At 40.3% G+C, this 26,870-nt stretch overlaps 1 protein-coding gene across 1 annotated transcript in view; it reads right to left on the reverse strand.

Annotated features, from left to right (window-relative positions):
- The window catches only part of CLCN5 (chloride voltage-gated channel 5), a 195,716-nt gene extending 178,249 nt beyond the window's left edge, over nt 1-17,467 (reverse strand). Inside the window, exons 1-2 of the mRNA XM_045288271.1 lie at nt 17,388-17,467; nt 13,927-14,076 (exon numbers count right to left, since the gene is read on the reverse strand). Of these exons, the coding sequence (XP_045144206.1) occupies nt 13,927-13,942 (16 nt within the window). The 5' untranslated portion in view covers nt 13,943-14,076; nt 17,388-17,467. The remainder of the gene's footprint in view (nt 1-13,926; nt 14,077-17,387) is intronic.
- Between the last annotated feature and the right edge of the window lie 9,403 nt (nt 17,468-26,870).

Consider the following 26,870-nt stretch of genomic DNA (forward strand, 5'->3'; position numbering starts at 1 on the left):
AAATGTTTTGAGAATGATGTACAAATGCGCTTTACACAATTGATGTGTGTATGGATTGCGATAACAGTTGTATGAGCCCCTAATAAAATGTTTTAATAAATAAATAAATAAATAAAGCTAATTTGACATAAAAAAAATTGCTGATTTAACATTAACACCAGGGGTACTACATAAGGGTGTGATATCAGGTGGTTTCTTTTTGCCATACTTTAAGCTTATGGTGACTTAATGGTTATGGGCTGGGCTCCTAACTGCAAAGTCGGCAGCTCAAAACCACTGGGAGAAAAATGAGGCTTTCTACTTCCACTAAGAAATTACAGTTTTGGAAACTCAGTTGCAGTTCCAACCTATCCTATTAGGGTTTCTATAAGTCGGAATCAACTAGAAGGCAGTGAGTTTTATAGTTAAAGCACTGGTCCTAGATTTAGCAATGGAGAGACACTTTGACAAAAGGATTCAGTACATTGGCATATTTGTGGCATGTAAAGATCTGAGAGATTTTCCTAGTTTTACAGAGAAAAGTAAACAGTATTCTACTGTTACTACAAAGAAATCTAGTGAATCATGCCTAGAATTTGTTGCTGTTAGGTACCATTGAGTCAGTTCTGACTCATAGCAACCCTGTATACAACAGAACGAAACACCACCCGGTGGTCCTGCACCATCCTCACAATTGTTCTTATGTTTGAACCCATTGTTGCAGCCACTATGTCAATCCAGCTTGCTTAGGATCTTCCTCTTTTTCAGGAGTTTAACACTTTAGATTTGGCAAAGCACCTTAACATAGCTTATCTCATTTGGTTTTCAAGGCAATCATGAGACAAGGCCATTAACAAACAAACAAAACCCCCAAAACTCACTGCTATCAAGTGGAGACTGCAATTAGCAGTCCAACCCTTACCCAACAGAGTCACCATAAAGACTCAATGAGTACATACAATATACAATGTGTGGGGCACTCTCTATTAGGTTTTTGGTGTATGAAGATGTATGAGAAGTATGAGAGACTCCCTTCTCATTCAGTAATTATGTTATCTTATCCAATGCACTTTGGATACCTGGTAATGGCATATAAATCCTTGAATGATCTGCTCCTTGCTCACCCTTCTAATTGTATCTCATTGCCTTTTATAGCACATTCAATATAGCCTAGCCACACTGGACTATACTGGGAAGCACCCAGGTTCTTTTCACCTTCAGGGATTTCCGCTTCTCTTCCTCTGCTTGGAATGCTATTCCCCCAAGTCGCTGCTGGAATAAATCCTATTCATCTTTTAGATCGCAGTTGAACTTGTCACTTCCTCATATCCCCTTTCCCAAGTAAATTAAGCCTTATCTATTATTTCTTCTCAAGGTACTTCACTTTCATAGCACTTACAACACTATAATTACATAGTTGAGTATTAATTCACTTACATTTCAACTACCCTGTACCCTACTATAAAGCATAGAAGGGCAAAATTCATGACTTCTACACTCACTGTTATAACCTCAGCACCCACATAATATCTAGCACATAGCAGATATGCATAACAAAGTATTGGAAAAATGCAGCCACTACCCTTGAGGGGTACACACCAGAGTACAAAAACACACAAAGAAGGGAAAGGCTAATTTTACCAGAGGATGGGAGAGGTTTCATTAAAAAAAAAATACACAGAAGAGGTAACCCTTAAGTTGATCATTAAAAGTCCAATAGGTTTTTGCCAGAAATGCTTTCTTCTCTAAAAGGACATAGGTCACCAGAAGTGGATTGTGGATGGCTTTAACAAATAGAAATGTATGTCCTCACTATTTAAGAGGCTAGAAGTCTGAATTCAGATAGCCATTTCCAGGTATTCCCTGTTCTCTCTCTCAGCTCTGGAGGAAGGTCCTCCTCTCTTCAGCTTCTGCTTCCTGGTTCCTTAGAGTTCTCCATGTAGCTTTCTAGCAATCTTATCCCCTATCTTTGTTTTTGCCCTTAATCTCTTTTATCTATCAAGAAATCGATTCAAGACACAACCTACACAAATCCTGCCTCATTAACATAACAAAAGTACTCATTCTCAAAGGGGATCAAAACCACAGTCACAGAGCTTAGGATCTGTAACACAAACTTTAGGGAGGGCAATTAAATATAAAACTATGCCTCTCAGATTTTCAGGTTTGAGCTCTAGTGGATGGTGGTAAAATCAGTATAAATAATGTAAGAGGAAATGGGACTGCTATTATTATTACTAGAGCATGAGACTCGAGGCAAAAAATATCTTCAAAGAGTTGGGGGTTTGGATGACAGCAATTCCTCTACCCACCAGCCTCTAACCATTCTCCAACTACATAGAAAAGGCCACGATTTCGACTTGGGAATACTGAGTGTTGAGTGGTGGTCACAGGTCAGGCCAGTGCAATAAAAAGACCAGAAGGCTTTGGCAGAAAACATGGTACAGGGTTTTTGCTATATCTGACCCCCTTTTTTAGCCAGAATATTTCAATGGTGTGATTTCATGTGTCTATCTTTTTTGAATGGGGAGGCCAGAGAAGAAGAAAAAAGTAGGGGAGGAGAGTTCAACATCCAGAAAACCTCCCATGCCTGGTATTATCTATTTTATTTCCAGTGATTTGTCCCTGCCCTGGATTGATTACAAATTGTTCTATGTTGCAATTTTGTTCCTCATGGAAGTAGCCAGGGCAGAAATCCTAAATAAATAAGTCCTAAATGGTACTGAGTAGGAAAGCACCAAATATAATATTATTAAGGATGTTATCTCAGATGTTTAACTCTACATTAGCTTCTTTGGTCTGGTCACAGATCTATAAACACCAAGAATGGTAATAGACAGTATAAAAAATAGGAAGAAAAATTGACATTTGTTGCTACCCATAGTGAAACTTTCTAGTTCTGTCTTCCCCCAACTCCAACACATGCACAGAACAGCAATACAGGAAACAGGAAACTTTGAATCATAATTCTGGTTAAGACATAAGAACCTACAGTTTACTTTAAAAAATACTAACATAGTGAAAAGGGTACGAAAAGAAGGAATGAGACAGAAAACCTACACACCCTTGGAAACCTCACTGAAATTTTTTTAAAGCAATTCTTTGAGGGCGAAAAACCAAACTTTTCAAAGGAACAAAAGAGCATAGTAAAGCAAGCTATATAACAGGAAATTATTAAACACTCAATCCTAGGGGAGCTAGTTTAATGCAATAGCGTTATTTGGGTAAACAGAAAGAGAGTACTTGGGTGAGTGTGTGTGAGGGAGCTCAACAGGAGATCCACGGTGTCGTTCTGGCTCAGTGCATATCTGTGTGTCCTAGAGTATGTCTCACTGGGTCTCAGGTTCTTCCTTTAGAGAAGATAAGAAATTTGAGTCAAGAGCACCTCTAACGAGTCTTTCCAGTTTAAAAGCATTTCTTTTACAACAGATCTAATTTTTATTTTTAATGTCACAATTCTAATACAATCAGAAACTACAGGCCATAGACATGTCGATGTCTATCTCATGCTACACACAAACTTGTGAAATAAGCATCCTATCACATTGTATAATAGTAAAAGTCAACATTTATGCGTGCTTATCTGTTCAAAGGGCTATGTATATGAGTGTACATGCATGTAAGTGCTTATCTGTGTATATGTATGAGTGTATACATAGGTGCACGTATGAGCGTATATGTATATGCATGTGAGTGCTTATCTGTTCAAAGGACTATGTGTATTCATTTCATCCTCCCAATTATCCTGAGTAGACAGTATTATTAACCCCACTTTACAGATGAGGAGGGTGAGGCACAAAGAGATTAAAATAACTTGTCCAAAGTCAATAGCTTTGGATTCAAACTCAGAAAATGTACTTCCAGAGTTTGTGCTCTTTGCAATTCTAATGACTTCGGAGGAGTCGATTGAGGCTTTAGAAAGTAGGGTAACTTTGACATCCAATGGCAGACCCAGAGTTCAGATTTTATTCCAAGGTCTGTGCTCATTCCCCCATTGTGTGCTTGGGAAAGAATGGTTGATTCGTAAAGAACAACTACTCTTTTAACTTGTGTTTTACAGGCCAATACACCCTATCAGCCCGGGAGTTGTTCAGGGTAATAAGCAAAGAGAGATTAACAATTTATTTCTTCAGTGCCTACTCTAAGTGTCAGATAATTTGGGGGGGAGGGGGGAATCAGCTCTGATTTATTCCTGCAGCTATGTCACTTTCTTTTCAAAGCCACATAACTACACAGATTTCATAATGAAGCTCGGACATCAATTCACAGACTGCTTTGTGATGCTCACCCCTGGCCCCCTTATGTTACCTAGATCACCAAAGTATTTACAAATACTCCATGATGTGCTGACACACACACACACACACACACACACACACACACAAATCTGCAATGTTAAAACACCGAATTCCTTAGAATTTGATGCCAACAGAACTGCTTCTCATTTTACAACTATTGGTTTTACTACAACTTTCCACCGCTTTGTTTTTAGGCTAACCCTGACTTATTCTGCCATCTCATTTTATTATGCAATCCCTACATTAGATCCCTACTCTTACTGCCAGGAGGGTTTGGTGAGTCAATAGTAGAGATGGCCAAAAATTATGAGTACCTGAGTAAGTATTAATCGCAAATAGTGGCTCTAACCAAATCTTCAGAGGCTTGCTTTCTTTCTTTCCGTCCCATGTGGAAGGTTGAGAGGAGCAGAGAGTGGCTGAAGCAGTTGTCCAGAAGCCTTCACACTTCATTCTTTGAAGACACTCCTTCAGAGTTTACTCTTATTTTAATATCATTTTACAATCAATTATTTCTAGTTATACAAGTTAAAACATCTTCCTTACATAAAATTTTAAAAAGTATGTTCAAAAAGGAAAAAGCATACTCTACATCTTATACACAATCATTTCAACAAGTCTGGAACATTTCCTTTCTTTCTATACTTACCTTGACATTCATAGGTACATATGAAACAAGGGAACACACAGAAAGAAGCACACATTTCAATAAAAAGATACAAGTGTCATAATTCCATACTTTGTCATTTTCTACTATATTGCAGAGATCTTCCTGTATTACATGGTATGGACATGCCACAATTGATCTACTCTCCACTATTATAGAAACCTCACGACCAGGTTCTTATTGTTATAAAGCTGTGTATATATCTCTGATATTACCTTCTGAAAATGTACTCTTTAAAGTAACCAAGTAATCCATGGTATTTATGGAAAATGGAAATATAAGCTGAAATGTTAACAGTAATTTTTATTTTCCTGTATATCCTCTCAGATTTTTCTTTATATTACACAACGACACATAAAAGTCACATCCAATTCCATTTCCATGAACTTTTTAAAGCCCCTTCATATACTAAAAGAGTATAATGCTCAGCTACGAACATAAAGGCTGATATTCGGAGAAAGCCCTGATGATCTGCTCCCCAGAAGATTACTAAAACAAAATCTGTTGCCATCAAGTCAATTCCAACTCATGGTGACCTTACAGGACAGAGTCGAATTTCCTCATAGGGTCTCCAAGGCTGTAAATCCTTGTGGACACAGACTGCCACATCTTCTCCCATGGAATAGCTGGTGGAGTCAAACTACAGACCATCTGGTTAACAGCTGAGTGCTTAATCACAGCACTACCAAGGCTTCTTTCCATAAATATTACAGTCTAGAAAACCCTATGAAGCATTTCTTCTGTGTTATTTAGGCTCCTTATAAGTGGAAATGCACACAATGGCACCCAACATCAGCCATCGTCATCATGTATTAAATATTTAACATATACCATGCATAGTGATTTTCTTACTTACTCCTCCCATAAATCCTAAGGATTGGCTCAGTGGATTCCATATTTGTCTGCACACTGGAATTCCTTGGGAGCTCCAAAAATACTGATATCTGTGTCCTATTCCCAGAGATTATTATTTACTTGGTTTGGGAGTGAGGGCTCTGGGGGGTTTCAAAGAGCATCAGGTGAGTTTAGGGGGCATAAACGTTGAGAACCACTAGTTTAAGGTGACCAGACGTCCAGCTTTTGGTGGAACAGTCCCGATTTTTAACAATGTGTCCCACGTACTGCGGCGTTTTTTAAAAGTCCCGATTTTTTTTAAAGAATGCACGACAAGCTAGGGTATACAGTTTTTGGCTGCCATGTGGCTATTTTGCCAGGATATGAGTTTTATCAATGGTGTCCCGCTTTACCAATGTTAAAATCTGGTCACCTTACACTAGTTTCATTACTATCTTATCCTTATTTAGGAGTCCCAAGTGGTGCAAATGAGCCGAGGTGGCACAATGGTTAAGCTCTCGGCTGTAGTGCCAAGGGAGAAAGATGTGGCAGTCTGCTCCTGTAAAGATTTACAACCTTGGAAATGCCCTACAAGCATCACTTGACATCAGTGGATTTGAGTGGTGTGAAAGGGTAAGTGCTTGATTGCTAAGACTGAAGGTTCAAGTCTTCTAGACGCACCTTAGGGAAAAAGTCCATGTGGTTTATTTTTTAAAACCCAACTGTGGGAAACAGGATTTCTTTCAAGCTGTCTCCCCAAATATATACCAGACTTAGATGCTTGAGAATGACTGTACACTTGGAGGTCATCAGGAGTGGATTGGGGGTCATTCTCCCTGAGAGTTATCAGCTGTCTAGACCAAGTAGACACCACTGCTTATCCCACAACAAGTAGGGCCCACTCCCTTCTGATAAGGATAGTAGTTGTCTGTTTCCTTGTAGGAGACACCAGAGAGGTCAAACCCGCCCAAGGATGACCAAGGTTAGGCTGCCATCATGAATCTAGGGTCCGCCCATCTTGTCACATGTAAACCCCTAGACCTTCCCATTCCTATGGGCACAACCCTAGCTCATCCCCTTCCTGTTATGCTTATACCTATCATAGATCCCCTTCCTATAATGTGTATGCCCCTTCCTGTGACGTGTGATTCTGTAATCATGTCCCCTTAAAGTGATATAATGCGTGGTTAGCAATAAAGAAAGGAGGCTCTCCCCGATTCCCAGGGCCCTCTCTGGCTCTCGGGCCAGGAGAGGCTCCCCAGTTCTCGGTCCCCGAGGCTGCTCCTGCTCTAGTAGCCGGGTTCCCCCCACAAGGACCACCAAGTGGGGCGAAGGTGAGCAATGCTACCATGTAATGTGCCTGACTGCATCATTGTAATATCTCTTTTATCTCTCATGCTCTCGATGACTTTAATATAATATAGATAGATATAGATATAGATATCTCAACCATACAATTGTGCTTACTGAACCCGTAGGTAGTAGTAGCGGTGGGGGCTGGCCCCCTCACCCCCCACATTTAATACTACACCCAACTATTGAAAACCTTCTGACACACATTATTACTCTGACATAGATGGGAGTTACCAAGAGTCAGAACTGACTAGCTAGCACTGTGGAAACTGAGGAACATTTAAATAAGTAGGAGATGTGGTGACACAGTAGTCAAGCGCTTGGCTGAGAACTAAAAGGTCAGAGGTTCAAACATACCACCGATTCTATGGGAAATGATAGAGCAGTCTACTTTTGTAAACATTTACAGCTTGGAAACCCTATGAGTCAGTTCTACTTACAGGGCCACTATGAATTGGAATCAGCTCAATAGCAACAAGTAAAGTAAATATAGGCAGTCCCCAGGCTTATGAACAACTCCTGTTGTTGTTGCTGTTAGGTGCCATCAACTCAGTTCTTCGGGCTCCTAGTGACTCCATATACAAGAGAATGAAACACTCTCCAGTCTAGTAACATCCTCACAATCACTCCTAAGTTTGAGCTGTTGCAGTCACTCCATCAGGTTGAGGGTCGTCCTCCTTATCCCTGACACTTAATTTTACCAAATATAATTTCCAGAGACTAGTCTCTCAAGATAATGTGCCCAAGACAAAGTCTCACTATCCTCCCTTCTAAGGAATATTCTGGCTGTGCTTCTTTTAAGACAGATTTGTCCACTTTTCTGCAAGTCCATGGTATATTCAATATGCTTCACCCAAACCACAATTTAAAGACATCAATTCTTCTGTCGTACTTATTCATTATCATTTTCACTTGCACATGATGCCATTGAAAATACTCTGGCATTCGCCTCCCCGATACGATCGCTGAAGACAAATGGGTGCATAAGCAAGTGTGGTGAAAAAAGCTGATGGTGCCTAGCTATCAAGACAAATGGGTGCATAAGCAAATGTGGTGAAGAAAGCTGATGGTGCCTGGCTATCAAAAGATATAGCATCTGGGGTCTTAAAGGCTTGAAGATAAACAAGCGGCCAACTAGCTCAGAAGCAACAAAGCTCACATGGAAGATGCACACCAACCTGTATGATCACGAGGTGTTAAAGGGATGAGTTATCAGGCATTAAATAACAAAAAATCATATCACTGTGAATGAGGGGGAGTGTGGAGTGAAGACCCAAAGCCCCTCTGTAGACAATTGGACATCCCCTTATGGAAGGGTCACAGGGAAAAGTCAAGCCAGTCATGGTGCAGTGTAACAACGATGAAACATACAACTTTCCTCTAGTTCCTAAATGCTTCCATCCCACCAATATCAGGATCCCAATTCTATCTTACAAGTCTGGCTAGACCAGAGGATGTACACTGGTACAGATAGGAACTGGAAATACAGGGAATCCAGGGCGGATGATCCCTTCAGGACCAGTGGTGTGAGTGGCGATACTGGGAGTGCAGAGTGAGAGTGGGTTGGAAACGGGAACTGATTACAAGGATCTACATATAGCCTCCTCCCTGGGGGATGGACAACAGAAAAGTGGGTGAAGGGTAATGTTGGACAGTGTAAGATATGACAAAATAATAATTTATAAATTATCAAGGGTTCATGAGGGAGAGGGGAGCAGGGAGGGGGCGGGGAAGAGGACCTAATGCCAGGGGCTTAAGTGGAGAGCAAATGCTTTGAGAATGATGAGGGCAACGAATGTACAAATGTGCTTTACACAATTGATGTATGTATGGATTGTGGTAAGAGTTATATGAGCCCCCAATAAAATGATTTTTTTTAAACTGCTGAAAAATAAAGTTAGTAATTTTAAAAGCAAAAAAAAAAAAATGAAAATACCCTGGCTTGAGTCAAGTGCACTTTAATCCTCAAAGTACTAACTTTGCTTTTTAACACTTTAATGAGGCTTTTTGAAGATTTGCACAATACAATAATCAATTTGATTTTGTGACTGCAGCTTCCATGGGCTTTGATTGTGGACTCAAGTAAAATTACCTTCAATGTTTCTGTTAATCATGGTGTAGCTTACTGGTTCATTTACTTTCTTTATATTGATGTATAATCATCCTGGTTAAGTCTTTGATCCTCATCAGCAAGTGCCTCAAGTTCCCTCTCTTTCAGCAAGCAAAGTTCTGTCCTCTGCATACCACAGGTGATTAACATGTCTTCCACCAGTTCTAATGCTATGTTGTTCATACAGTCGAACTTCCTGAATTATTTGCTCAGTACACAGATTGAAGAAGTATGGTAAAAGGAAACAGCTCTGATGCACACCTTCTTTAATTTTAAACTAAGTATTTTCTTCTTGCTCTGTTCAAACAACTGCCTCTAGGTCTATATACAGATTCTACATGAGCACAATGAAGTGTTATATAATTATATTATACAACTTTCACATTTTGTTTGATCACCTTTGGAATGAACACAAATATGGGTCTCTTCTATTCAGTGGGCCAGATAGCGTCTTCCAAATTTCTTGGCACAGAAGAATGAGCACCTCCATTGTTGCATTAATTTGTTGAAACATATCAATTTGTATTTCATTAATTACTGGAGCCTTGCTTTTTCCCAGTGCCCTGAAGTGAACTATTTCCTTCAAAACCATTGGTTCTTGATTATATGCCACCTCCTGAAATGTTTGAATGTGAACTAATTCTTTTTTAGTACAGCAATTAGTGTATCCTTCCGTCTTCTTTTAATGCTTCAATATTTTGACTAGAGAAGACTTTAATATTGAAACTCAAGACTTGAATTTCTTCTTTAGTACTTTCAGCTTGAGCAATGCCGAGTGTGTTCTTCTCTTTTAGTTTTCCTAACTCCAGGTCTTTGCACATTTCAATATAATAATTTACTGATACATCATTAAGTACTTCCTTAAACTGAATTCCAAGGAAAAGAACTTCTGTATCCAAAAGCAAACACCAAAAAAACCCACACCTTTTAAAAAGTTTTGATATATATTTACAAATAGACATTCCCACCAGAAGTGTGTAAGAATGCATGCTTCCACGAATAGTTGTCAGCACTCAGTTTTGATATTTCTTTTTCTCTGTAAATTATAATGGAGAAAATGGTATGTCATTTAAATTACCCTTTTTTTATTATTACTGAGATAGAATACTTTTCATGTTCATCAGACATTTTAATTTTCGTATTGCTCTAGAAATCTGTTTATATTATGTATATATGAGTCTTGCAATTGTTTCTAGTTTTCTCATTAATGTAATGGTTTTGTGCAAAAATACTGAATTTTATATTGCCTATTATATTATACCTTGTTCTTTATTATTCTACCTTTGATATTACATATACAAATATCTTCCCTACTTCAAAAGTACTTTGTTGAGGCATTATTGATTATTATATTGATGGAGAATACAGAAACTAGAATGGTAAATACATTGGTTTTTAAGAAAGTATTTTCTTATTCAGTAAAATATCAGGATGATGCTTGGTCAAATAAGAAAAAGTCAAATGAAATATTTAAAATTCAATTGGCTATAATTTTAAATCATCTTAACATATAATGGTCCTAAGAATACAAATGAATATAAAGCATCTCAGGATCTCAATCATTTGAAGTCCTTTAGAGAAAGGAGAACTACATTAAGATATCTTCATGCTTTATACTCTGAGATGACAATTGCAGGCTTATTAAGTAATGTATATAACTTTAATCCTGGGAAATGAACTAAGATGTTTATCATTCACCCCTTGAGTTTATGGAATCATTCACTTCTTCTAAGATTATAACAAATATTCTCCTTTATTTTTATATTTAATGAAGTTTTCTATGATTTCACAGTAATATTTTTATTTACATTCACATATTGATCTTTTTATCTCCTATAATTTCTAACTTTTATTATTTCTCCTTTTTTGCAAACTGTTAACCCTTTAATGTAGTAGTCTGCAATTGGGATTACATATTATTACTGCCTACAGAGCATTCCTTTTTAAAGGTTCAGGTGTTAAGACTGAATTAAAATTTAGAACAAAGAGGCTTTACAGGAATATTTTTAATCACCACAAATTGGGGGAGAAAGCGGGAACCCATCACAAGGTTGGGTATATAGTCACGCCCTCCCCCCCCAAGGACAAATAACAGAAAGATGGGTGAAGGGAGACAATGGACAGTGTAAGACACGAAACAACTATAATAATATATAATTGATCGAGGATTCAGGAGGGATGGCAGGTGGGGGAGGAAGGTGGAAAAAATAGGATGCCAATGGCTCAAGCAGAAAGAAATTGTTTTGGAAATATTGATGGCAACATATGTACAAGTGTGCTTAATACTATTGAATAATGGATTGTCATAAGATCTGTAAGAATCCCCCAATAAAATGATTAACTAAAAATAATTTTTAAAATCAAATCATTTAAATGAACCCGCTTTTATAAAGAAGGGGCTTAAATCCTCCTTAAAAAACGAAAATAAATCCTTCTAACTTTACGATGGTGTCAACTTTTCAAAATTAATTATTATTACTTCAGTACACTACTCAATAAATCATTTCCCCATTAATCCAAAACCCTAGCCTGTAAACTCTATGACAGTAGAACTATGCCTATGAGGGAGCTTCAAAAAGTGTGTAGTAGAGGGAAATTAAAAGAAAGTGGAATTTTTCCAAGAACTTCTTAAAGCTCTCTTGTGTGTGTGCACATGAACATGTGTAGGTATACTTATGCGGTGAGTCTAAAATATTGCTACTACAGTTTCAGTTCATATATATATAGGTTAGTCCAAAATTTTTTTTGTTTAAACATGACTCTGTGATCAGTAGACGGCTACAGACAAGTTCTTACTCTCATGAGGGTGACTTCAAAAAAAATCCCAATCAAAATGGTAACTTTTGAGGGGAAGCTACTGAGCCAGTTAAATTTAAGGCAAAGGGGTCAGCTCAGAGGTTATTGTGCCTGTTTGGCAAGGGGGGAGGTGGATTCCAAAGAGTTAATCTTGACAGATTTTCTCAAAAGGCACAGGACAATCACAAGGGCTTATTGGGAAGAAGTTTGAAGAAAATAGAAAACTGCATTGGTGAGAAAAAAGCAAGTAAAGTTGCACAATGGATTTTTTTCCCATCATGACAATATACTTGCTCATTCTTCCAGAATAGCAAGGATGTTCCTACAAGAATCCCATTAAGAAACCTTACCACTTTCACCCTACAGCCCTAATTTTTCCCTTTCAGATGTTTTTGTTCCTAAAACGCATAGAACATTTAACAGGATTCGAGTCCCTTGGGGATGTCAAAGTTGTTTTGATGTGAAACAGATCAAAGGGTACATATTCCTTCAGGGAAGGGCTCGAGATACGGAAACACCGCCTTCTTAAGTGTAGGGACCTAGATGGTGAACATGTTGAGAAACATTTTCATATTGTTGTTTCGTAAACATTTATATGATTTTTGTAGCAATACTTTTTCATGCACACACATACCACCGTAAAGTTAGTGTGTGTGTCCATCATGCTTGTCTCTGACCTTCCATAGCATTTTGCACCTGTCCCTCTCGTAACACTCACATAATGTGACTTAAATTTTTGTTCATATGTCTCTCTCTCCCTTCAGAGTTGTGTGTCTCATTCATCTTTGTATTTTGTTTGCTGAATGAATAAATGCATCAGATCGTAAGCAGGTATATGCAAACTGTTCTATCCACTGTGTGAGTCGAAGAAGGTATACACACCAAATTCCATTTCAACAAATAAGATGGGACTTCACAAAGCTCATGGGAAAATTCCATTATCTTTTAATTCCATGCTTCCATGAGCTTTGTGAGGCCCCTTGAAGTATTTTCAAGTTGACTACTCTTATACATCAAAAATACTTTAAACTAGCAAAGTAAGGCATTGTTAAGGGACATATTTGACCAAAAATAAACTTACCTGCTGAATATCTATAGGGATTCAAGCGATTTCATTCTACTCAACGAAGTAGTCCTCAACCTCTTGGATAGTGCCTGTGTGTACTTTTTTTTTTTTTAACCAACACCCTCTTTTGATAAACACAAGAATCCCACACAACCTTGGAGATTCTTGTGCTTCTGAGGAGCACAATACTAAAAGCCCACTAAAAAATAAATATTAAAGTTTTATGTGGTATCAATTCACAGGTTTACCGGAGAGTTAACTCTACAAGCCAGCATGTTCTTGAGCTTTACTCTCGGGTAGTTCAAATGACTAAGACAGGAAATTTCTCTTCTAGTTTTCAAATGCAAACAAACCAACATTATTAAATAAGCTTTTACAAACTGTGTAAGTCCCAGGAAAGTTTTTATTGAGAAGAGGAAACCAGGGATGCTGTTATCTGTCCCCCCACCTTTGAGAATCTTGTGATAAAAATGTATCATAAACAGATGAAAAGCACAAATATGAAAAAAGTCCTGTTTCCTCATATATAACCCCTGCATGCATGTTTAAATGAAGTTCTTTTAAAATGCTCCTTCTCCCTCCCTTTACCCCTCTACCTCTACTTTAAAATAATGTGTACTTCTGGCTAGCAGCAAATTCTTTTACCTCTACTTTAAAATAACCTGTACGTCTGGCTAGCAGCAAATTCTTTTACGCTAATGTGCTATGTCCTTGCCAGATTAAAGAAACACCTGGAAAATTGCCACTAGCTTGGAGGGCTGGGTAAGAGTGGAAGATCATCGAGGAGGCGGAAAAACCAGTTGGAAGAATAGCACTAATTTCTTACCATGCCACAAAGCCATCTTGACCCTCTCTTCTCCCAGGCTGGTGTCACAGTCTCAGGGTTTCCAAAAGCCCCACGTTTAGCAGAGAAACTTGAATCAGGTAGAGATGGAAGGTGTGTTCCTGCTTTCCAGAAGTCCCTAAAGTCCCAAGCCTGAAAAATTAACGTATAAAAATTAATATATAAATGAAAGTATCTCCTGTCATTCGCTGAATCTCTCTTTACAGGCCTAGACAGCACCGTGTTTCCCCCAAGCACCACGAAATTACTGAAGAGAAATAGAATTGGGAGATCTACAGTCAGTTCATTTTGCCACTCAGTGTTGTTCAATTCTGCATAAATCTCTGGATCTTCAGTAAACTCGATTCAGAATCTCAAAGGTTAGATGGGGTGGTCAATGAGCATTATGAATCTTTCCAAATTTGACACTCCAGGCTTTGGGGAAGGAGGAGATCTTTATTAATAGCCTACCCCCTCAGTACCCAACTTTACATTTAAAATCAGTAGAAAGGAGAGAAAATGTTGTGAACACTTCAAGTTTTAAAAATAAATTTGGCATAAGGTAAAAAAAAGGAGGGGATCATAATAAAAAATTAAGAACAATGGTGTTTAGGTCATGGCTCTTCCTCACCACTTCATTATAATTCCCTATGACTTACAAACTTCCTATTAAAAAACAAACTTGCTGCCATCAAGTCATAGTGACCTGATCCTTTAAGTCAGAATAGAACTGTTCCTGTGAGTTTTTGAGACTCTTTATGGAAGTACAAAGCCTCATCTTTCTCCCTAGAAGCAGCAAGTGGTTTTGAACTGCTGACCGTGTGGTTAGCAGCACAACGATTAACCAATATGCCACCACGGTGAGCATATATTGCTTTTATAACCCAAGGAGGAAAGCAAGCCAAAAAGGAGAGAAATATATGAGACCAGTTTAAGTAAAACGAAATCAATTCCGTTAATTCCTATTTTTCAAACTTCAAATCCATTCATAGCACAATACTATAGCTGAGTCCTCACGTTAAAAAGTCTAAGAAGCAGCTCATACTTGTCCTTCAATAGTCTGTAAATTTGCTCTCACTTTGAAATGACTGAATCAACCCCTACTTGCAATAAACTCATCAATATTACCTTCACTTGCTTCATTTGGAATACCTGAATCATGGAAAAGGCCTCAAGTCTTTTCTCGCACTAAACAGGAGTAGGGAATGTGAGGCCCGCGCAGTCATCCAGACCAGCTAACATCACACCCCTCACCGAAGAGAAGCACTTCCAACCACCACATTAGGAGTGAGTTAATGAAATGTTTGACCAATTTTAGCAGGCTAATTTTATTGTTGATAATTTTGTAGGGATGTGAATGATGTCATAAATATCCAAATGGCCCCTGGCCGAAAATAAGTTCCCCACCCCTGCCAAATTAAAGTTAGACTACCCACCACTCACCCATTGCCACTGAGTCAATTCTTATTTATAGCCACCATAAAGGACAGAGTAGAACGGCTCCTTAGGGTTTTCAGAGACTGTAAATACCTTACAGGAGCTGACAGCCCCATCTTTCTCCTGTCGATCTAGCAGCTGGCAGCCCAGAGTTTGTCGCACAGTGCCATCAAGGCTTGGCAAAGTACTATGGCAAAGCAAAGTAAGGTCTACACACCTGTTTCAACTTACCAACAGATTTAACTTAAAAGAAACACTGAAGAAGGGATCTCATTCATAACTGGACACTGCCTGTTGCAAAAATATGAAAGGAACTCACTGGTGCAATAAACAGCAAGAAACAAAGGATAAAAAATAGAAGTTGTCAAAGATTTCATTTCACTTAACATCAAAATCCACCCCTGGAAACAGCAGCCAAGATATTACTTTTGCATTGGAAAAAGCAGCAAAAGAACTCTTTAAATGTGCTAAAGAGCAAAAATGTCACTTAGACTAAAGTGTGCCTGACCCATGCCATAGTATTCTCAACTGCCTCACATGTCTGGGACAGTGAGTAAGAAAGGCTGGAGAAGAACTGATGCATCTGAGTTGCGATATTGGTGAAGAACACCGAACAGACTGCCAAAAGAATGAGCAAACCGGACTTGGAAGAAGTACAGCTGGGAATGCTCCTGAAATGTGAGGGTGGTGAGCCTGTTCTGTGGAACATTATTGAAGAAGGACATTATGCTAGGAAAAGTGGAAGGTCAGTGAAATTGCAGACTTCAAAGAGATGGAGTGACACCATGCCTAGAACAATGGGTTCAAATGTGTTTCTTTCTGTCATACAAAGGGTTGCAGAGACTGAAACCCACTCAATGGCACCTAACAGCAGGGAGAAAGAAAGTGCCATGGTTGACTGATTGCTTTGATTGAGTGGTTTAGTACACGTTGCTTGCCCATTTAAACAACTTCTTAATAAGTTGGTCTTCCTGACTCAGCTCCTAAACCGATCTGCTTTTCTAAGAAACAATCCTCACCTTTTGACCTAGTGAACATCAAAGTAGGTCGCTTTAATCAACACCTCCATTCTCAAAGTGAATGAGTGAAAATGCAAACACAGAAGACGAAAGTTAAATTGAGAATCATCCTTCTAGCCCTTGGGGTGGGGGGTGGGGGGTAAACATAAACCGTAATCTCCAAAATACCGACAGAGAAAAGACAATTATTTGGTTCCATACATTGAGGAAAACTAAGAACTCCAATACTCAGGATTAACTCACCAAGGAAAAGCGCCCCTGGTGACTTATCTGGAAGCTGGAAGTATGCCCCTTTTCCCCCACCCCCACCCTCCACAATTTTGCAGGCAGTTGAGTACAGATTTGAACCGAAAGAGACAAGGCCAAATTTACCATCTCTGTAACTAAACTTGGGTGGGTGCTAATAATGGACAAAGTTTATGTAAAGCGAATTCGCTTTGGTTTCTCTTGTGTTTTCCCCTTCCTCAGAGCAGCTTACACCGATGTTATCAAGGGAGCACATATGCAACTTCTCTGGAACTCCAGGAAACTGATTTGCTGAGATGTTCATACAGATAAAGGAACTTCAGGCTAAAGACACAGGCTTTCCCTTTCAGGGTAAAGAACCATCCACACGCATGAATAGGTAAAAGGGAAACTCGCAGCAACGACTTTTCAAAGAGTTTGTACTCAGCTTCTCGAAGACACACACAAACCTGCGAGTCCAGCGCAAGAGAGAAGGGGGCCTCGACAGGGCTTTGACCCTCAAAGCCATCTATCTGTGCGCGGAAACTTCGCTTGGCCAGCTGAAGGACTAGGGCCGGGCTCCCGAGAAGATGCAGCCTGGTACCGGCTAGAACTGCCCGAGTCCCTCCTCCGAGTGTTAGGCAGCGGCCGCAGGGCGGGGGTCCCGCCTGGCAGAAGAGCGCTCCCCCTGAGCCTCTACTCAAGGGAGTTCAGCGCGGTGGGCCAGGAGCCAGCGGCGCCACGAAGAAACTGTTGAGGTGGGGACAGCCCTTTTGTCTTTACCTGACGCTGGCTGAGTCACAGGCGGCAGAGACCGAGTCCGCCACCGGCGGGCGGGGCGCTCAGTTGGTTCTGGCGGCCAGGACACCAAGTGGAGCGAGCGCCCCACGTAGCCGGCAGAGCTTCATTCACACTCCCCAGTGGAGGAGGGGGGGGAGCGGAGCAGGCGCACAGCTCATGTGACTGGCGCCGCCTACGGGCTCAGTGAGGCCGACGTCCGCGCATGCGCGCCAAGGCCAAGGCCTGCAAGCTCCCGGGGCCCCTCAGCCAAGGTTGGGAGGGGGCTGAGGCCGACCTAGGCGGAGAAAACTGCGAAGATGTTATTGGGCGGAGTTTCAATTCGCGCAATCGCATTAGGTCGACGACCCTGCTTCGCTGCCGTATTGAATACACTGGGCGGGCCCTAATCCAGGACTGGGCGTGTCAATTGTATGTGAGAAGAAATGCTCCTTTAGTTCTCGAGTTTCTGAGTGCCTTGAGTTTTGTCCTCAGAATAAGTTTTCCCCCTGAGGCTCTTGCCCATAGAGTAGTTAGCTAATTCATGTCTTTTAAGCCTCTTTTCTTATATGTATTTTGAGCCAATTAATGTGACTTCATCTCACATATTTTGGGCGTGTTGTTAGGAGAGACTAGTCCTTGGAAAAGAACCTCATTCTTCAAAAATACAAAAACAAAACAGAACCCCAGAAAGGTTAAGGAATGGTGATAAAAGATAGTGAGGTTTGTAGCAAGCAATTTGATCTTCACAGAACACTGGAAAATCCATATCCGCACTGCAGCTATCAATATTATCTTCATTTAAATAGTTACAAAACTGAGGCTCAGAAAAGCACATATTATAGGACCAGAAGAACACCCTGAGTCTTCGGGTTCAAAGCCTTTCCCTAGGTTGGGCATCCTGGTGGCATAGTGGGTTACGCTTTAGTTGCTAACAAAGTCAGTAGTTCAAAACCACCAACCCTCCCTTCTATGGGGCACCGATGAGGCTTTCTGGTTATACCCAGTCCTATAGGGTCTCTATGAGTCAGAATGGACCTACGGCAGTGAAGTATCTAGGTTGAAACAAACAGCCCCTCGTCTTACAAAAGAGAAAACCTAGACCAAGGGAGGTACATAGAATTGCTTAAAATGAGCCAATTCATTAGTTATTGACAGAACTGAGACTAGAATCAATAATCAACATAGCTAATCAAGCTCTAATTTGGAATCTACTAGAATAAGCATATTTGACTGCCTGCTTTGTACTAGTTACGTGCTGAGGAATAAAAATCCTGACTTCTAAAGGTCACCAGGGACAAATTGGTAGTTCCACTGAGTCTGGCTTTTTGACTCCTTGCAAAGAGAAGGAATCCTGGTGGCACAGGGGCTAACAACTAAACGGCTAACTGAAAGACTGGCAGTTCTAATTCACCAGCTGTTCCTTAAAAGAAAGATGTGGCAGTCTGCCCCTGTAAAAATTACAGCCTAGGAAATACTGGGAGAGGGGTGGGAGGAGGGGTGATCTATACAGGTCGCTGATTTGGAATCAACCCAAATGCAACAGGGGTAATGGGGGAAAACACTTCACACCAGAGAAACGAGGCATGCCATGAAACGGGGGAAAGATAGTCATTATAGTATTTAGGAGAAGAGTAAAGTTTAGGTGAATTTTCAATGAAGTAGTGTGTAGGTAAGCTGGAAGCAAAGCAGGGCTGTGTGTACAAAGTGAGCTCAGAGTCCGGTTTACTTGGGAACCACAAAATGAAAATGGATGTGGAATGTTGTATCCAAATAGCCCTTATCTGAAGCTCTACACTTAGTTTAAAATCAAGACTGCTTCTCTCTGTCAAAGATACTTACGTCCTCCAGACAAATGTTGGATATTTTATACTTACTGATATGATTTCAGGCAGCAGAGTTTCTGATAGTTAATGATTTTAGAGAACAAAGAATCTCAGTGAATGAAAAAGCAGTAGCCACTCAAATAAAGAGGTTGTTATCATTTTTCAGCTACAGCTTGTCTTTTGGAGAAATGCTGTTCTCAGTTAAATCTGGAGCTGCCTTTATCTGTGTCTGTTATCCCAGTCTGATGAATGACCGGGTGAATTTTTACTCAGTCTAAGCTAATTTTAACTTTCTCACTTGGTAAGACTTATGGGTGTGAGAGGGGGGTGGTCTGCTACAAGTGATTAGAAAGAATCCAGGACAGTACTGAGTCATTTGATAAAGGTAAAAGCCAAGGGAAGTTAACACCTTATACAACGGTGTACAAACAGGAAATCACATATATGAGGAGCTGTGAATAGTCTTGAATCTGAGTGAAGCTTAGAATAGTAAAGTGTAGGGGAATTGTGGGAGATATAAATAGAAGATAAGGTGAGGCCCAGTTTTGGAGGATCCTGAATGGTACACTGTGATTTGTATTCAATTCAGAAAGTGAAAAACAAATAGGTTTTGATCATGCAAGCAGTCTCTTTACTGCAGTGGTTCTCAACTTGTGGGTCGCGGCCCCTTTGGGGTCGAGCAACCCTTTCAGAGGGGCCGCCCAATTCATAACAATAGCAAAATCATAGTTATGAAGTAGCAACGAAAATAATTTTATGGTTCAGGGGGGTGGTCACCACAACATGAGAAACTGTATTAAAGGGTCGCAGCATTAGGAAGGTTAGAACCACTGCTTTACTGGAATTCTTCTTTAAGAAGTATGAAGTATGAAGTATCTGAACCTTAGTAGGCAGTGAATTTATGCTAATATGAGAGGAACATCTCCGAAAAGCAGAGTGAACAATTGCAAAACTAACAGGATGTGATCAGTGTCACTGAATGGTACATGTAGATACTGTTGAACTGGTGTGTGCTCTCCTGTATATATTCTCAACAACAAAATAAATCGATGTCTTTGAAAAGTGTATTTGGGATGATTGTTCAAGAAGAGGTCTGTTTGTTTGCTCGCTTTTATTGTTACTCTAGGATTGAGGATTTGGAGCTTATTTTCAGTTCCAGCAAGAGGATCCATTGGTGAGAGAAGAAATGAAAAGTCAGAAAAAGAAAAAAAGGTAATTAATGGAGAAAATGCTAAAGGAAATAGAGATGAAATCTAAAATACAAGTTAACCTTGGGAAAGACACCTCCTCATCTGAGACAGAAGGTAAAGGGACTTTATTAGATAAAGTAATTTGCTGACAATGAGAGAGTGGGAACAGATTATAATGCTTTTAAATAGAATAAAATTCACCTTAGGTAACGGAGTGTAAAAAGTAGGGTGGTGTAAATAATTAATGCATTAGGTTGTTAATCTAAAATTAGAGGTTTAAAGAATCAAAAGTGCCTCAGAAGAGAAGCCTGGTGATCTACTTTCCCTAAATTTTGCGATTGAAAACGTTATGGAGAACAATTCTACACTGACACACATATGTGTTTGCCATGAGTCAGAGTCAGCTTGACAGCAACTGATACTTAATGGATATTACAAGCACAGATCATTGATAGCTGCCATCTAGTTGGCCCTGACTCATGGCAACTCTATGCACAGAGATCGAAATGCTGACTTGTCCTGAACCATCTCCATGATCAGTGTGGATCAAACTTATGGGATCCATAAAATTCTCTTAAAAAAAACAAACATTTTATTGGGGGCTCTTACAAATCTTATAACAATCCATCATTCAATGGTATCAAGCACACTTGTACATATGTTGCCATCAATATTTCCAAAACAATTTCTTTCTACTTGAGCCCTTGGTATCAGCCCCTCCTTTTTCCCCACCCTCGTGAAACCTTGACCAATTATATATTATTATTGTTCTTTCGTTTCTCACACTGTCCGTTGTCTCCCTTCACCCATATTTCTGTTATTTGTCCCTTAGGATTTTCATTGGCTGATTTTCAGAAGTTGATTTCAAGGCCTTTTTTCCTAAGAAAAAATTAATCAAGAATAAAAGGTTGCTACAAATAGATATCCCAGAACTTCAATATAGAAGGAGTTGAAGGAAAGCAGTCTGGTTGGAAGGCCACCTCAGCAGAACAATTATATTAGCTTTACTTGGAGTATAAAAGTATAAATTTATTTGGGAGCGTTTGGGTGTGGGTGATCTTTAGAATAAGAGAGCTGTAGTACACTCAGGTCACCACTTGGTGCTGCTCCTGATTTCTGAGCAGTTTGGAGAGCCTCCCCATCCTGTCCCCGCCCACCACCCACCACCACCCCCTCACACACACCCGCAATAAAACTTTCCTGTCAAGGAGTCAGTTGTGACCCATAGTGACCCTATAGGACAGAGAAGACCTGCCCTTGTGCGTTTCTGAGACTGTAGAAAGCCTCATCTTTCTCCCATAGTAGTTTCAAACTGCAGACCTTATGGTTAGGAGACAAATGTGTAACCACTATGCAACCAGGGCTCCCCAGTTGGGTTTTTTTGAAGTACATTTCAAAGGAAATCTTAAACAAATTGTAAAGCAAAATAGCATGCACATGAATCTGTGTCTAGACTGACTGGGTTCAAAACCAACAAAACTCCAGCCACTTTGCTCAAGTCATTGCCACTCTGCTTCAGTTATCTTAACTATCAAATGAGGTGTTGATTGTTACATGCTGTCAGGTTCTGACTCACAGCGACCCTGTGTACAGCAGAAGGAAACATTGCGTGGTCAGCCACTATCCTCACACTTGTCTTGAGCCCATTGTTTTGAGCCATTGTGGCGGCCCCTGAGCCCATCCAGCTCGTTGAGGGCCTGCCTCTCTTTCGCTGTTCCTATGCTTTACCAAAGGTGATGTCCTTCTCCAGGGACGAATCTCTCCTGACAATATGTCCAAAATACATGACACAAAGTCTTGCCATATTAGCTTCTAAGAAACATTTTGGCTGTACTTCTTCCGGGACAGACTTGTTTGCTCTTCTGGGAGGTCAGGCTAAAATGCCATAGTAGAATTGGATTATTAGTAGCTGTAAAGCAGTTAGAACTGAAAGTTAGAGCTTATCATTACCATTGCCATTGCACTTTCAGCCTTTGGGTTCCCAAACTTTGCGGGAACTATTTGTGTGATGAATGAGTGCCTATGCTGCAATACCTTCCAAGTGAAGTAGCTAGAGTATGGTCTTTATAGGACAAAGTTAGCAATTATTCATCCCAAAATCAAACCCATTGCCATCGAGTGTATTCTGATTGGTAACAATGGCCCCTTGTGTGTTTCTGTTAATCTTAACAGAAGCCGACTGCTATATCTTTCTCCCACAGAGTGACTGGTGAGTTTAAACTGCCAAGTTTCAGTCAGCAGCCTAGCACTTACACACATACACACACACACACACACACACACACACACACACACACACACACACACGGTGACATGAAAACTCAAACCAAACTCACTGCCATGAAGTCAATGCCCACTCATAGTGACCCTATGGGATAGGCTAGAACTGACCCTATGGGTTTCCAGACTGTAACTCTTTACAGGAGTAGAAAGCCTCATCTTTCTCTCAAGGAGCCATGGCTGGTAGTTTCAAACTGCTGATCTTATGGTTAGCAGTCTGACAGGTAACCAGTGTACCACCAGGGCTCTCCTGGTGCCAACGGGACCTCTCCAATTTAATCAAAGGAGGTCAATTCTATTTGTTAACTGTTATTTCCTAGATCACACTTCAAAGAGCCTCAGCCAGGTGTCCCACAAGAGGATTTGGCCAAGAGAGTATAGAGTGTAGATAGACCAAGATAATAGGATTCTCTGTTCCCCACCCTTGAGGAAAAAAACTGAAAGAATTGCCCACTGCACCCTGTACACATGGCAGTTAACAGACATTTGGTCAAACACTTTTTCAATTGTTTCAAAGAAAATAGTGAATACAAGGTGATCTTAAAGGTCAACTATTAAGAGAGTATGAAACAGTAAGTATCTCCATATTATAAATGGTAGCCCATTAGGGTCAATTTTGCAAAAGAAACATTTCCAGAGTAACAGATTACTGCGAAACTAAACTACCACATCTAATGCAGCTTTAATTTTGAAATAACATTGCAGTAGAGACTGAAATAATTACATAAGTACAGAGTAGTAAGTGAATTTATCTGGTATTGTTATTATTTATTTGTTCTAAAGTGTTAAGCCTTTATTGTGCCTGCACTGTTAGCTCTTAGAGATACTAGGGGAATGTCTGAAGTGGTTCTAGGTACAGAGGGCAGAATATAAGGAATAATATTCTCTTCCTCTGGAGATCTATAAAGATGGTTCAAACTAAAAACAAAAAACAAAAAAAACAGCCACAGAGTCAATGAAATCCAATATATCCAATAGCAACCCTGTAAGACAGGGTAGAACTGACCTTGTGGGTTTTCATGATTGTAACTCTTTACTGGAATAGAAAACCTTATCTTTCTCCTGAGAGCAACTGGTGGTTTCAAACTTCTGACCTTGTAGTTAGCAGCCCAACATGTAACCACTATGCCAACAACTCTGAAAATAGAGTTATCTGGATCATTTAGTAATTACCCTATATGGGGAGAACTTGGTATCAAAATCAACAAATGACTTATACACCAATAACAGATAACCAAACCAAACCCATTGACTCATAGTAACTCTGTAGGACAGAATAGAACTGCCTCACGGGGGTTCCACAGCTATATATAAATCTTCACAGAAGCTGACTGCCACATCTTTCTCTTGTTGAGCAGCTGGTGAATTTCAATGGCCAAACGTTTTGTTAGCAATTGAGTGTTTTAGCCTCTGTGCCACCAGGGCTCCTACCAGTAACAGATGGCTAAACTTTTAATTGGAGAAAGGCTTATGAAAATTGTAGTAAATATGTACAGGCCTGTATTTAGGCCTCTATAAATGTCCTTTGCCTCCTGGTTCTTTCCTCTATTTCCTTTTACTTTCCTCTTGTCTCACCATCATGTTTGGCCTTCATTAAGTTTTAGTAATTCCTCGCTGCTACATTGCCCTTGCTTAAGCCCCACTAGGCATCCTACAACCTTCCTTCCATTGATTTTAGTTCACTTGTTGTTCCTTTGTCCCTGGGTTGGTCCCCCCACTTCCTTTCTCTCACCTCTCCTTCTCTTGTATTCCCCTGAAACCATTGGTCCCGTTCTTTTCATCTCCGAATTATTTATCCCACCTTTCTTATCTAGATAGACATGCAGATACATTAATAAGTGCAAAAACCAGGCAGAGCCAAATAAAACAACAAAGGAAGTCAAAACCAATAAAACAATAATGAAAACAAAATAACAATAACTAAAAGAAAGCCACTGACAAAAATGGAAAAGCCTATAAACAGTTCAAGGTCTATTTGTTGGTCTTTATGAGTGTTTTCCAGTCGACTCTGATGGGGTGCCACACTCTGTCTCCAAAGTCTACTTTTGGTATTCCCGGGGATTTCATCACTCTGCTGCTCTGCTGCATGCCCTCAGTGCCTTGCCCCAGCATGATGGGGCCAGACCGTGCACTATTCCCACTCTGTATCTCCAGTGCTGTCCCCCGCAGTGCCATGGTTCAGTGAGGGACACCGTGTACCATGGTGGGGCCAGCCCTATGGCCCTCCCCATGCAGTTGTCTGCTGCTCTGAGCAGGAACATTGCCCTGGGGCTTGGTGGATCAGGATGTCCTCTCCTCCCTCTCCATCCCTTTTCGTTTCTCCCGTGTGCTCTGATCAGATGTGCCCCTCTCCGCAAGCTGTAGCCCCAGTGCTGTCCTCTGAAGTGCATTCTTCAGAGGACTATGTCCTCTAGTTGGGATTGGGGCTGGCCCCGCAGACCTCTCTATTGGTTCCCTGGTACATTCCGGTATGTTGTATACATGTCGTAGAGCATCGAGTTGAAGCCTGGTCTCTCTCGCTCCCTCTCCTGTAGAGATATAAACAATACGGAATAGAACTATGTACTCATATCTATATGTTAAGAATTAAGGTTGTAGATGGACTTGGGGCCTCGACTCACGTACTCTTTCAACACAAGAACACTTTGTTCTAACAATCCGGCATTCTGTGATGCTCACCTTCCCAACAAAATAACTGCAGACAAAATGGTGCATAAGCAAATGTGGTGAAGAAAATTGGTGGTACCCAGCTATCAAAAGATATAGAGTCTGGGGTCTTAAAGTTTTGAAGATAAACAAGGGGCCATCTAGCTGAGAAGCAACAAAGCCCACATGGAAGAAGCACACCAGCCTGAGTGATCATGAGGTGTCAATAGGATCAGGTATCAGGCATCTAAGACCCAGAACAAAATCATACCCAATGTGAGTGGGGGGAGGGGGAGCATGCAGTAGAGACCTAATGCCCATCTGTAGACAATTGGACATCCCCTCACAGAAGGGTCACAGGGAAGAGATGAGCCAGTCAGGGTGCAGTATAGCACCAATGAAGCACACAACTTTCCTCTCGTTCTTTGATGCTTCCTTCCCCCCACTATCATGACCTTAATTCTACCTTAAAAATTGGATTAGACCAGAGCATGCACACTGATACAGATAGGAGCCCACAACACAGGGAATCCAGGATAGATAAACCCTTCAGGGCCAACAACGAGAGTAGAGATAACAGGAGGATTAGGGGAGGGTGTGGGAAGCAAGGGGGAATCGATCACAAGGATCAATCTATAACCCCCTTCAAGGGGGACGAATAATGGAAAAATGGATGAGGGGTGACTGAGGACGATGTAAGATATGGAAATAATAATCTATAACTTATCAAGGGTTCATTAGGGAGGGCAGGCAGGGGAGGGAGGGCGAAAAATGGGAAGCTGATATCAGGGACTCAATGGAAAGAGAATGCTTTGAAAATGATGATGGTGGCACATGTGCAAATGTGCTTGACACACTGGATGAATATATGGATTGTGATAAGAAATGTAAGAGCCCCCAATAAAAGTATTTTTTTAATTGTAGCAAAATGGCATCATTTGTTAAGACCAAACGCTAAAATACTGAAAACATACTCTCGATGGAAGTGGAAGTCCTCTTATAAATTGTAGGTTTAAGTCTCCTTATAAATTTCTAGTAGAAGTGCAATTGGTCAATTGAGGGAAATTTTGCAATAACTATAAAAAATGAATACAAGAAACTTTAACTCTGAAATTCCATGTCTAGAAATTTCTCCTCCAGTTATATATGCATGTGTGCAAAATGTTGCATATACAGTTATTCACAATAACATTGTAACAACAAAAAATTAGAAACAACCAAATGTCCTTCAATTGTAGTTGTTAGGTGCTGTTAAGTGGGTTCTGACTCAAAAAGACCCTATATCCAGCAGAATGAAAATTGCCCAGTTCTGTACCATCCTCACAATTGTATCGGTTGAGCCTATTGTAGTCATTTTGTCAATTCATCTCCTTGAAAATCGTCCTCTTTTTCAATTGCACTCCAGTTTACCATGCATGATGTCCTTCACCAGGGACTGGTCTTCCTGCGAAAATGTCCCAAGTACATGAGATTAAGTCTTGTCAACCTCACTCCCAACAAGCATTCTGGCTATACTTCTTCGAAGATAGATTTATTTGTTCTTCTCA

This window comes from Echinops telfairi, unplaced genomic scaffold (assembly GCF_000313985.2).
Source record: "Echinops telfairi isolate 266 unplaced genomic scaffold, ASM31398v2 ScPeMD7_19;HRSCAF=73, whole genome shotgun sequence".
NCBI lineage: Eukaryota > Metazoa > Chordata > Mammalia > Afrosoricida > Tenrecidae > Echinops > Echinops telfairi.